General features: G+C 49.5%; 6 protein-coding genes across 6 annotated transcripts; 3 read left to right on the top strand and 3 right to left on the bottom strand.

Annotated features, from left to right (window-relative positions):
• Window positions 1-32: 32 nt before the first annotated feature.
• On the top strand, window positions 33-1,112 carry NCS54_01407800 (Hypothetical protein; the record flags this gene model as incomplete). Its single annotated transcript, XM_053159240.1, has 1 exon — window positions 33-1,112. The coding sequence occupies one exon, from the start codon at window positions 33-35 to the stop codon at window positions 1,110-1,112; it is 1,080 nt and encodes a 359-aa protein (XP_053015215.1).
• Window positions 1,113-1,714: 602 nt separating this feature from the next.
• Window positions 1,715-2,511, top strand: NCS54_01407700 (Hypothetical protein; the record flags this gene model as incomplete). The annotated part of the gene is made up of 3 exons (XM_053159239.1): window positions 1,715-1,906; window positions 1,973-2,110; window positions 2,167-2,511. 3 exons carry the CDS (start codon window positions 1,715-1,717, stop codon window positions 2,509-2,511), a joined length of 675 nt encoding a protein of 224 aa, XP_053015214.1.
• A 51-nt stretch (window positions 2,512-2,562) lies between these two features.
• On the bottom strand, window positions 2,563-3,804 carry NCS54_01407600 (Hypothetical protein; the record flags this gene model as incomplete). Its single annotated transcript, XM_053159238.1, has 1 exon — window positions 2,563-3,804. One exon carries the CDS (start codon window positions 3,802-3,804, stop codon window positions 2,563-2,565), a length of 1,242 nt encoding a protein of 413 aa, XP_053015213.1.
• A 412-nt stretch (window positions 3,805-4,216) lies between these two features.
• NCS54_01407500 (Hypothetical protein) lies at window positions 4,217-4,534 on the bottom strand (the record flags this gene model as incomplete). Its single annotated transcript, XM_053159237.1, has 1 exon — window positions 4,217-4,534. The coding sequence occupies one exon, from the start codon at window positions 4,532-4,534 to the stop codon at window positions 4,217-4,219; it is 318 nt and encodes a 105-aa protein (XP_053015212.1).
• A 5,303-nt stretch (window positions 4,535-9,837) lies between these two features.
• On the top strand, window positions 9,838-10,278 carry NCS54_01407400 (Hypothetical protein; the record flags this gene model as incomplete). The annotated part of the gene is made up of 1 exon (XM_053159236.1): window positions 9,838-10,278. The coding sequence occupies one exon, from the start codon at window positions 9,838-9,840 to the stop codon at window positions 10,276-10,278; it is 441 nt and encodes a 146-aa protein (XP_053015211.1).
• A 442-nt stretch (window positions 10,279-10,720) lies between these two features.
• Window positions 10,721-12,013, bottom strand: NCS54_01407300 (Hypothetical protein; the record flags this gene model as incomplete). Its single annotated transcript, XM_053159235.1, has 1 exon — window positions 10,721-12,013. One exon carries the CDS (start codon window positions 12,011-12,013, stop codon window positions 10,721-10,723), a length of 1,293 nt encoding a protein of 430 aa, XP_053015210.1.
• Between the last annotated feature and the right edge of the window lie 173 nt (window positions 12,014-12,186).

Below are 12,186 nucleotides of genomic sequence, written 5' to 3'. Positions count from 1 at the left end.
AGTCCCAAACCTTCTTATCACCTACCATCAAGATGCCATCGCCAGTTCTTGCCAAGTCCCTGGAGCCCGGCGCAAAGATCGCCTTCATCTCGCCCTCGGCACGTCTCAACGATGCACTCCCTGATGTCATGTCGCGGGCGACTTCAGTCCTCACTGAGAAGGGATACCAAGTGCAAGCCTTCTTCAGCAAGGACACAGGCATCCAGTCATCCATCAACAACCGCCTGAGGGAAATCCGAGAGGCCTTCTCAGACCCAACCATCTCTGCCATCATCACCACCATCGGCGGCACACACTTTACCGAACTGATCCCTGCACTCCTTGCCGATACCGAACTACACAGCATCATTCGCAACAACCCAAAGATCGTAGTTGGCTTCTCAGACATCACCGGTCTACATTGGTTCCTGCATGCCCTCACCGGCTTGCGCACCTTTTACGGACCCGGTGCCATCCCTGAGCTTGGTGAACCAAACTCAGTCGACGATAAAGAGACACCACTTGCATTTTGTGTGGACAACCTCTTCCGCGCCATCGCGTCCCGCGAGCCTCTGGGCAACATTCCAGCAGCCGCCTTCTACGCCCCCAAGGCAGCCCCATGCTTTTCCGATGCCGCCTCAACCAAAAAGCCCGAGCTCGTTCGGAACTCGGGCTGGACGTGGCTTCGGCCCGGCAAGGCCCAGGGTCGCCTCTTTGGCGGATGTCTCACTGTTGCTGTGCGCTTGCATGGCATTCCTGCGATTGTTCCAGATTGGCGAGGCAGAATCATCTTTCTGGAAACCACCATTGGCGAGGACGATGCCTCGGGCCCTCTTCTGCCCCGTATACAAGCCGGGTTTGCCGATCTGATCGCCTACGGAGCATTTGAGGAGGCGGCGGGACTTGTCATTGGACGTCCCTTTGGGTACGACACCCCAGAGCAAAGGGAGAAGTTTACGGGCGTCATCAAGGAGCTCTTTTGTGAAGGGCGTCTTGTTGAGAGGAAGTTTCCTATTCTTTTCAATGTTGATCTTGGACATACGACGCCTATGGTTACTCTGCCGTTTGATACCCTGGCTGAGCTTGACTCAGAAAGCAACACCTTCCGTGTCTTGGAGTCAGCAGTCTTGTAAGATACCTGACGAATGAATAGATTCTATATCTACCTGAGGCTTCTGTGGTGGCGATGTTCCATGATATCCCTCGTCGTGATGAAAAAAGAGAGTAACGCTGTGTCTTTGTTGATTCACGCGAATAATTCGGACAGGTGAAAACATATCCCGCGAGGAAACTCCAACGAGTCCTTAGACATTGACATATCATTGTTCGTGGTAGCACTTCTTTGCTCATAGAGAAAATATTGGCTGAAATGGCAAAGAAAATAGTGATTATCACATAGCAGTGTTGAAACTCTGTCGTAAAATGCCGTAATAGGGCGAATAACATGGTGGAGAAAGTATGGTAACACATCTCTTGTGCTGTAAAAGGTCGAGACACTCATGATCGAGGGCGGGAGACGAACGAGACAAGAGATCAGGAAACACGATCCGGGCCGATAGGACCCTTTCCTCCATATGTTTGACCTCGTTAGTTTCAAGAAAAATAGCGAATAGCGGATCTCTAGGGAAGGAGTCCAAAGATATAAGGAGGATGAGGTGCCATCCTCGGCCTCCAATCACCCAATTCATTCACTCCCAGTACACTACGCACCTGACTAACATCCTCATACGTCACGATGAAGAGTTCGGTAGTCTTTTCTATCTTCGACCTCGTCCTAGCCCCGGCTGCTGCCGTGCCAGCTCAGACCAGCGCAGGTAACGGCGTCGAGAGCGTCGCCAATACCTTGGGCAAGTTCTTTCCCCTCTTTAGCGAGACAACAGATATCATCGAAAACATTGATTTTGACAATGCCCAACCAACGGCAGAGGCAAGTTTACATGACCCATCCCCTAAATATGTATATCATGTACTAACCTCTCGGCTTGTGTTATAGGTCATTAGGGATAAGTTGAATGAAATGCTGGATTTGTGCGTCCTTCTCGTAGAGAGGTTCTATGAGTCAAAGGGCAGCGACGACATCAAGAAGCTCAATCAAGGCGAGCAAAAAGAGGTTTGCGACAAGTTCGACCAGGTCTGTGTACCAGAAGAGCTCCACGATCCATTTCTCATCCGCTGACTCGGTCTCAGTTTACTTCTGAGTTTGACGACTTTACCACGAGCCTGCACATGGTCGCTATCGGAATTGATGCCAACACAAAGGGGATTACGAAGCGCGTCCTCTACGTCATGGAGCAGATCTTCTTTGGCATCGACTTCATCCGCCATAGACCCCTGAGGACGCTAGTTCCTATGTGTAAGGACAAGGCGGAGGGCAATGCCAAGAAGATTCTGGAGGATCTCAAGATTCTGATTACCGCGTACGGAGGAACAACGGAGTGCTCTCGACTTGGGGGGCCAAGGGTGAACAATAGGAAAATATGTCCCGGATCAGGACATAGCGTCTGGGAGCTCCCCGGCGGGATTCAATTCTAAGGGACGAGTGGGCAGAAAGATACAAGGTTGTAGCCTGTGTTTTCGCTTCTATCAATCATAAGCTTCGTTTGGCTTGACACGATTCTCATATGGCACCGGGCCATGAGTTAGTCGAAGTCTCAAAGTGCCCCCATCTGCTGAGATACAATAATTTTCCTTCATAATATCGACACTCTTGAATCCATCCTCTTCCAATGCCCCAGAGTCATTCAATGGCTTCTTGTCGGCAAGAGCCAAAGCAAGAAGATCTGGAACTGACTCCCAAGACGACGAAGTGATGCCAGACCAAATCGACCAAACAGAATATACTATCACAAATATTGCGTAAACGTAGAAGACTGTCATGGCTCCTCGCATCGTAAGCCTGTTGTCGGCAAAGGCGAATCCGGTCACCCAGGTTTCCATCTCAGTTTTGTAGAAACGGGCCTCATCATCACTGGATACTGCGTAGGGACTTCCACCAGGGCCAAACACATTGCCGTCCTGTGGCATGAAGCTCTTCCACCACTCTCCTTCGGGGTCGGCTAATTTCGTGATAGGGGTTGCTCGTGGAGTTGGCCGTGCCAGGCCGTTTATAGTCAAGCCTCCCAGGATTGCCTCTAGGTACTCGGGAGACCTGGATCCCTTGCCATCATTGGAGGTCCAGACGCCACTACTGCGAATCATTTCGTGGATAATAGTTCGCTTGGTTCTCGAGTCCTGGGGATTGAGGTACCCTGCAAAGCTCGGCTCGATGCGAACGCGCTGGCCGTAATTAGGATTGCCGATCCAAGATCCAGCCAGGGAGGTCGCGATAGAGTCAGAAAAGGGGGCGTACCCCTTGCCGAGAAGTGCAACAGCGTCGCCCGACAAAGTAGTTGTGATCCATCGGACATCGATCATGCATCCGTAAACATCGAATGAGCTGTCTAGCTGGTTCGAAGGAATCGCTACCACCGCACCGACTGAAGTGTTGGCGATAATGGGCCCGGAATCGAACCAAAACACCTCGGGCTGCTTCAGGTCTGGCAGTGTCTCTGACAGCCAGTCGGTGATGTTGTCATCATTGACATTGAGCGTCGAGGGAGGAAAAGACACAAAGTCAGGGAACAGCACCGTCTTCGGTTTCTCCGAGTCTGTCGAGATCCTTTCACACCTGGTGTGGCTAATGGCCATGGAAATTTCCAGGCGATGTTCAATCTTGCTGTAGAGACTGAACCGTGTTTGCTTTGCTTTGGCAGAGTTACTCGCGGCCTGCTCCCAGTGAAGGGAGCTGAAAACGCAGGCCTCAGCGGGCGCAAAGTGAGGCATCATGGCTGGGGCTGTTCAAGTTGAACCATTTCTCTCGGATGTCTACAACAAGGTTGACCAAAGTCGTCAAGGGACCGAAAACCTAGATTTCGCGTGGAGGTCGTTTGGCAAACAATCCGTCGTCCACCTGGCCGGATGGAGGAAACTTGGAGATATCTGGGTGTTGAGAACCTCCCACTGCCATGAAGGACATAACTCGTTTCCAGTGACTTTACAGGCATCACCAAGAGTGTTGTTGTCTGTGAGGATTACCGGGAAGACTTCATCTCGAGTAGCGTTGATGTAAACGATGCTTCCACCGGCGTTCCAGTCACCTTCCTGTGGCATCATTGCCACGGCACTGAGAGATGAGGCGCCGAGTGCCATGATAGTACAGACAAAAATGGTGACGATGGAGATCAACTTCTTCCAGCCCCTAGAAAACTTCCCGGTTAAGATGCTCTTGAACTCGTCTGACCAGAGAAAGCTGATTTCCGAAAATCTGTTGACCGGCCACTAGAGCACCATAGGGAACCGATTGGCCAAGGGTGAACTCGTGTCGGACCATGGCAAACGTGATGGCGTTGAGGGAAAGAACAATGAACATTTCCATAAGCTTGGAGGCAAACTGGATGCCGAGTTTCTTCTCGACGTTGTAGCCTGGCTTGCCTTCCAGTTCCTTGCCGATATAGTAGTTCTTGAAGATGTAGAAGCTGAGGGTTATGATGCCAGCAATGGCTAGTAGATGTATCATCGCAGTGAATATGGCAGTGAGCCTGTCCTTAACGATTGGGACTTGCCGTTCATCCTTCTTTTCAAAGGAGACCAAGATAGCCTTTAACCGCCATTTCTTTGAAAGCGTATTGAACCGCCACTTGGAGGGCTGGACAGACCGATGCTTTTTTGGAGTGTCGAAGGTGTATACACCAACATTGGCCTTGGAGTGATCGGGGGTATCCGAGTTGAAAGAGCCGCCATATTGGTAGTGTTGATGATAGAGTGGGTTTTCGTCAGGGCTCACAGGCTCATAGTGAGGTTATATGTTTGGGGTCGACTTGTCCACCATGATGAACAGTCCCTCCAGCTGAAAATACTTGGCCAACCTAAAGAAATTAGAGAGTACTGGAAGTGGATGGACAAGTTGTTTAAGAGCCACAGCAACTCAGTGCCCGATCATCTTCGGAGTGGGGGCTAAAATATGGTCTAGGGCGGACTTGTGACCTCTTCGGGATAAAGTGACGGACAAGGAGGTTATGTCCGTATTGACAGGCAAGAATTGCGGAGGTTTTGTCTTGCCTTCAACGTGATCCGGGCGTTGATGTCCTCATCTGACTCAGAGGTTCTTTCTCCAACCATAGGAATTCGTCCTGATGCAAAGCGAAAACACATCTCAGGCTCGTCGTGTCTCCGGGTACTGTACGTACCACTCTGTGATGCGGCCCAGCCTTACAGAATTGCTGCTTCTGTCATTGCAGCATCAACCCTAGTGTTTGCGAAGCCTTTCCCAGCCTTATCATTTTACCTACGATTAGAGATTGGCGGAGGATGAAATATCCTTGCTCTTAGGGTAGAAAAACCCGCTCGCTGAAACAGCTGGTAAGCACCAAAGAAAAGGACCCAGGGATTTGTCAACTTCAAAACTCGGCAGCTGATAAATATACACAAACGATCGAGAGAAATCTTGCGTCACCGGGCAGTGGGAGAAGATTTGATAGTTACCAACCACCGAAAGGCTCTGACCAGCTGACATTGACCTTTGTTACATAGAAAAGAGTGCGAAGCGAGCCCAAAAGCGGGCTCATAATATCTGATTACGTCGCCCTCTACCTTCCAGTTAACTACCGGCAGACTGGCTGCGCGTAACCGGCGTCAGGTTGACGATCAGAGGCCACTTGTTCCACAAGGTATAAACCTTCTGGCGATCAAGCCAGTCCTGGCTCTCTTCGGCCAAGGACAAATCAAAGTTCCATATACTGCGAACCATTTTTATCGTACACGGGGTTGTACATGTATCATCCATGCCCACGTGGAACAGCTGCAATACATCTTTATGGTCTGATTCAAACTTTGAATCAAGTGTCTAGCACATGCTGAACATGGAACTTTCTCATCACACTGTGGGGAAGTACAACACGTCAGGAAACCTGATGGGCCAGACGTTGGAAGATGCAATTGATCGATACCTTGACCCTACGCTGTTTGCATGGAAGATAGCCATGTTAAGACTTCTCATGTTCTAGACGTCTGATAATGGAGGAATGCAGGACCAAGAATAAAACATGAGCAGCTTCAAGCGGATTGATGATTCAAATCGACAGCGGCACCGAGATTGAGAGAGGTGACAATGGTAGGTAAGGTAGGTAAGGTGTGAGACGGTGTCCGGAACTCTCAGCGTCCGACCTATAGATGGCATTGCCCTAAATTACGCGTTCTTCACAAGGTAATAGTGGATATTCAGTTACAAGGTTCAATGCGTCAAGCGGTAAAGCTCACTTGTAGGGCGTAGGGCTACCAATTGCGATTGGAGGAACCAGCCATAATCAAGACTGGCGAGGTTTCAACATTTCCCAGGACAGGCCTTTCCTTTATGAGCCCAACTGGGAGACCATGAGACACAATAGAGGTGTAGAAGACGATGATAGACTCAAATTTTGCTCGAAAATGCTACACTAGGGGACATCCCGACGCCTTGGCAAGACAAGCCGACTGCCTGGCGCTGAATTTTCAAGTCAAGTGCAGTTCATTTATCACTTGTAACACCTTTCGCCCATTTGGGCAAGCACCCGTGTTTGTTCTTGCCTCATTCACCCTTGATTTGATCGAGGCTTCGTTGTCTGTCAGCAGACCCTTTCAAAAGCCTCCGTACGGGATCTTACAAGTCGATGAGCATGAGATGAAGGACCAAGATGCTCCAAATAGCACATTATATAGGCACAGCGCCATATATAAAAGGCATAGAAAGCCATGAAGGTTGGCTTTCTGACTTTCGTATTGCCAGAAGAACCCAGCCTAAGCCGAGCATGCAGAGGTGGGTCGGAGACAGGTTGAATGGACAGGAGATGTTGGAAGCCATAACGACGGTTTAACAATTGAGGTGTGTCCTAGTATGGAGAATTTTCAAGGAATTGGATATAAGACTGAAGTCGGGGGTTCAGGCTTAAGGCGAGGCCGCCTAGGTAAAGACGATGAGCGTCAAGGAGATGGATACTACAAATTCACGAGTTTTTTAAATTTACAAGAGGCTATCAAATTACTATTCTATCAGCTCAATGTCTCAAAATATCATTCGCTATTCAAGAGAGGCTGCAGATTTACGAATGAGGAAAGTTGTTCGAGGACGCGCGTCCACGGACAGTTCAAAGTTATTAACCGCCGCGCCTCAACGCCCCATTACATTAGCATGAAGGCCAGCCGCACGATCCAAAGCACCGAGCCCGGTTCCTATTTTAGATTTCTTATGTTGCTGAAGCTGTCATGAGAGCCCAGTCCTGCATACATGGTGGTTGCTCGACAGGCTGTTCCTTTGGTACCCACCACGTCAGCTGTGACGTATCTCGCGACCAATACAGGAGGCCGATGCCTGACAACCGTCATCTTTGAGGCAAGCCACGAGATTGGTCCAATCGTAGCTTGGCTAAGTCCTGTTAGCATGGTTGAAAGTTCAAAAGACGGTGAAATATTGAGCCCGCGTTTGAAGAACGACGCGTAACTGTAATCTGGCTTACTTGAGGATGTTTAGTTGTCAGCTGCAACTTAACCGATTGGAGCCAGCTGACCATGACTCTGCAGTGACAACAATTACGACACGCTTAATTAATTACTTACGACTCAGCGTTAACACAAAACCTCCTTCTACTGCAATCAGATGATTAAGCAAAGTAAAAGGAGGACCTGTGAGGGAAGGCGAAAGGTCAGACCTTGGAAAGAATTAGGGTGTGCCTGGACCGTAATGCAAAATGAAGCAGTCAGGGGCCGACATTAAGGTTGGCCGGTAAGCTTCATCTTTTCTTTTTAATTGCCCCTTCTACCGAATGTGACCCTACCAGACTGTTATACGCGTTTGTTGCGAGATGGAGAGGCCGCACCTTGCAACATCGGGAGCATGTTACGCCCTACGCCCCACGCGCCTCCTCTCCAGCGTTTCATTTCCTCATTCAGCTACACAAACCCCCCATTGAATCTTCGAATAATGTTTCCATTTTGATATTGGATTTATATCTGATCTCATTCCTTCGGCTTCTAAGAAAAGGAGTTCTTCTCTTCACGATATCTCGATGGAGATGGTGGGAAGGTGAAGCGAAACCTTTCTTCTACTGATGGCTACTCCCTCAACCTTGTAATTATATCATAACAACCTTTGGTTTCGATTGCTTTCACTATCTTCAATTGTCAGTTTCCAATGACCCTCAGTCGAGGCCATCACTGAGAGGCTTGTAAAAGGGACCACACTGGTGGACAATTTTGGTCCCGATGACCTATAGTGTAGAACAATATTAATTTATGGAAATCTACCCCCTATACACTATTCTCTGTGCACTGGGAATCACAATCCAGACCATAGACGCGTTAGAAGCAGAAACTAGAGCTCCTCGAGAACATCAAAATTAATCAGCCAGGGCTAGTTAAATCACCGCGAATAATTGGGATTGCTGAGAGTTTGTCGTTAAACCGTCGCAACGAAGCTTGAAGATATCTTTCAACAGATACCTACCACAGCTGCAGATTATACCGTGCTGAGATCACTCACCTCCTTGGCCCTTCGGATGAGATGTGTTGCGGGGACAATTGAAGGAAGTCTAAAAGAACATATTAAATGTTACTATACTCCTAGGATTTACGCAATCCTTCATGCCGAAATCTTAGTCTTGACGTCTAGCTTCTTGGTGTTCCTCACCAACACTTCTTTGCTCCAGGATATAGTGGTAAGTCTCGACCACATAAAAAATCACCACTTTGGAGCCTATCCTCTCGGCTTTGGCGGACAACTTAGCCTCTCTTTCACGTTTCTTTTCCAGAAGCAGCTTAGGTTCGACGACAGGAGGTGTCTCATCCATCAATTGAGGTTCTAAGCCCAACACTATCTCGTGCGCATCTCTTCTTATCATCATCACAGTTTGGCCTTCACGCTGAGCGCCTAGACATTGCCTACCCTGCGACTCGGAATGCACTAGTCAATAGCCCTTGCTTTTGCAGTGAACTTAAGAAGTCGCTCAGTGACAATGATCGTCCGCTGCTACGCTACACTACACTAGATCATTCCATGAGACGATGATCCTTCTGACGCGCACTCCCACAGCACATTTTGACGATGAGAGCAATATCAATATGTAGATCACCCCATTGTTAACATGTGGCTGACATCATCACGAGGCCTTTTGACCGACGCTTGGTGAACATGAGAACGCACGAGGCAATAGTCGAGACCATCAGCTCGTATTCATCTGGGGAATGGTCAATCCTCTTAACCTTTCTTGGCAGCATTTCCGCCCATTGAGACAAGTGGGGAAATGTCTAAAAATACCATGTGCTCGATTGGCTCGATACATACTTGTGCTAAGCTTGATAGGGTTAGATGCAAGGGGTTGACGGGGAATAGTGCCATCGCCCATTCTCGAACGAGCCTTTGCCCAAAAACAAGCCAGCACTTGTTGCGCAAGTTTTAGCGTCACAGTGCCGTCTTATATTGTCTGCCCCAGCACATCGTTCTTGGCCCTGAAAATCCCCGGAGCAGCACTTTTGAGGCGTTCGTATTCTGCTTAGAGTGCCGCTACGGTGACGGCGAAAGCGAGGACGTAACTGAATCTGGTGAGGTCATTCACAGTTCCGAAGCCGATGATCCGTTCCTGAGTTCCTGAGTGCGGTCATGGTCCTATTAATACATTTCTGCTACTCATTGAAGAACTATATAACCAGAGAGTTGCAACTGTTGAAGGACATCATCATCACTCATCAACACACTCATCTTACAACAATTTCTTCTCTACATCATCCCTCACCCACACTTGAACAACGCACCAAAACCACATCTCCAAATAACCACATCCTTCAACCATCACAATGAAGTTCACCGCCGCTTTCGTTGCTCTCCTCTCCGCTACCGGCGCCATCGCTGCCCCTGCCGCCTCTTCCGACAGCGTCTCTATGATGGCTGCCACGCCTCAATGGACCATCCGGGGCCTTAGCCGCTCATGCGATAAGCCCGACACCACTTGCACCTGGAACTTCAAGATCAACACCGGCAGCGGTGCTGCTACTGCTTGCAAGTACGTCGTCAAGGGCAAGAGTGCTTCTAAGGCGAACGGTGGCCCTGCTAAGTGCGGCACCTTCACCATCACCTCCGGCTGGAGCGGCCAGTTCGGCGCCGACAAGGGCTTCACCACTCTGTCTGTTGTCAGCAGCAAGAAGCAGATCATCTACCCTGCCTACACCGATAAGCAGCTGGCTGGTGGTAAGGTTGTCAAGCCTGACCAGTCCTACGCCCCTGCTGCTCTCCCCTAGACGACACATGACACGGATGTGCACTTTGGAATTGGGATAGAACATGACTAGATTAGAAGGGGATATGATTTATTGGGAATGGGAGATTCATAGCCAGACTTTGAGCGTTGTTTAGAATATGAACGCATATTAATCACATGAAACGCATGCCTCTGTCTCGACCACGTTTTGCCAAGTGGCCAAGCTACCTCCGTAACCTATCATTACCACAGCATCATAAATATCGTCGCCTAGCGGAGGCTGATCTCAATGTGGAGTCATTAAGCTGTTTCTCCCGTGATGAGCTCATTCCTGCTCCCTCAGGCAAACCCGTTGTGGAGTTGCGATTCATCGTGGCCCTCTGGGTAAGGTGACAAGGCAATGTATTCAGCCAGATGCATGAAAGAAACCATGTTCGGATTCAATTAGAACTTTGTGTTGGAGCGAAATATACGAAAGCCTTCTACTGAGTCTCGGAATCGACCTTCACAGTCACATTCCGAATTCTACACCCAGTAGTGGACGGCTCGTAAGACTCATCAAACACACTCCAGAGCCACTTGAACGCTCTCGGTTTCCCATTCTCAATCTCTGAAACATGCTCTCCCACCGTGTTCCTTTCGTACGTGATGTCGGCACCCCCACGACAGAACCGGGCTACTGTCGCATCTGTCTGGTCCACCGGACAGAATTGATCTGCAACGGCCTTGTACACAAACATTGGCATCTTTGGAACTCCTCTATAGCCAAGTTTGACATCTTCGTCATAGATCTTTCTCAGAGCCGGGTCCTGTAGATCCGCGGCCCCTCCCTTGAAGTAGGCGTAAATATCCTTGCCTAAGAACTGTCTCACCGCGTCTACAACATTTATGTGGCGCAATGATAAGAATTCTTCTTTCGTATGTGGGACCAGGTGGCTCTCGAGATATGCCGTTGCTTCAGGATATGGCGAAGTTACGCCCAGTAAGAAGGCGATCAAGGTCCCAGCAATGGGGCTCTTGTTCAAGTTGTCGAAACTGGCCGAGATATTATCGGTTTGGCCACCCAGAACTGTTCCGTCAATTTTAACCTCGGGAGCATACTGTGCTTGCAACTCAGCTGCAGCCAAGGTGGCGTAGGAACCGCCGCTATACCCCCATATAGCAGTGTTAGGTTCAGTGTGGCCGTGTGGGTTTATCAGTCCCAGTACCGCACGTAGGCTGTCGAGAGTCGCATGGCCCGCTTGTTTACTTGCGCCAAACGACGCCTTCGGACCTTCAAAGTCGGGCGTGTTGACAATCCAGCCCAAGGAGAGCATGCAATTGATGAAATCAGCATTGGATTTGATACCAAGATTTAACTCCCTCTGGGCCATTCTCCAGTACAGGCCAATGGATGGACTGGAATCGAGGTTGGCTGAGTTGTAGGCGAACTGGTAGGACAGCAAAGCTGCCTTGCCTGAAGGCGAGAAGTAGAAAGATGGAGGGATGAATAGTGTGGTCACAGCCCAAGAGGGCTGGTCTCTGGAGTCGGTAGTGCGGTAGAGGATATGGTAGGCTGCAGATGGGTTGCCAACAACAGCTGTGAGATTTCCTGGTGCAGATCGTATACGAAGAACATCGCCGGGTTGTTTGGACTCGAAACCAGAGGGTGCCGTGTACCACGGGTCCTGGCTAGGAGGTAAAGGCTCCTGGCTAGACGTGTTGGCTTCGATTATGGCGCCACTACATATTTCTGGCGCAGCGCAAAGGTTGAGTAACCAGTAGAGAGGATGCATGCTCTCCGATAGATTGGACGGGGGCTTGGGGGGTGTTGGATGTCTCGCTCCGTCGGTCTTGTCTGTATCATGGGATATCATACAACGGGTGTGATGATTCAATGAAGGGGTCGAAGAGGACCTTATATGTGTCGTCTTGGTGTTCATGAATCAACTCAACGTTGAATGGTTGT

The sequence above is a fragment of the Fusarium falciforme genome, chromosome 12 (assembly GCF_026873545.1).
Source record: "Fusarium falciforme chromosome 12, complete sequence".
Classification (NCBI taxonomy): Eukaryota; Fungi; Ascomycota; class Sordariomycetes; order Hypocreales; family Nectriaceae; genus Fusarium; species Fusarium falciforme.
Note: the sequence above shows the minus strand (reverse complement) of the source record. Positions and strands in the feature narration are given on the sequence as shown.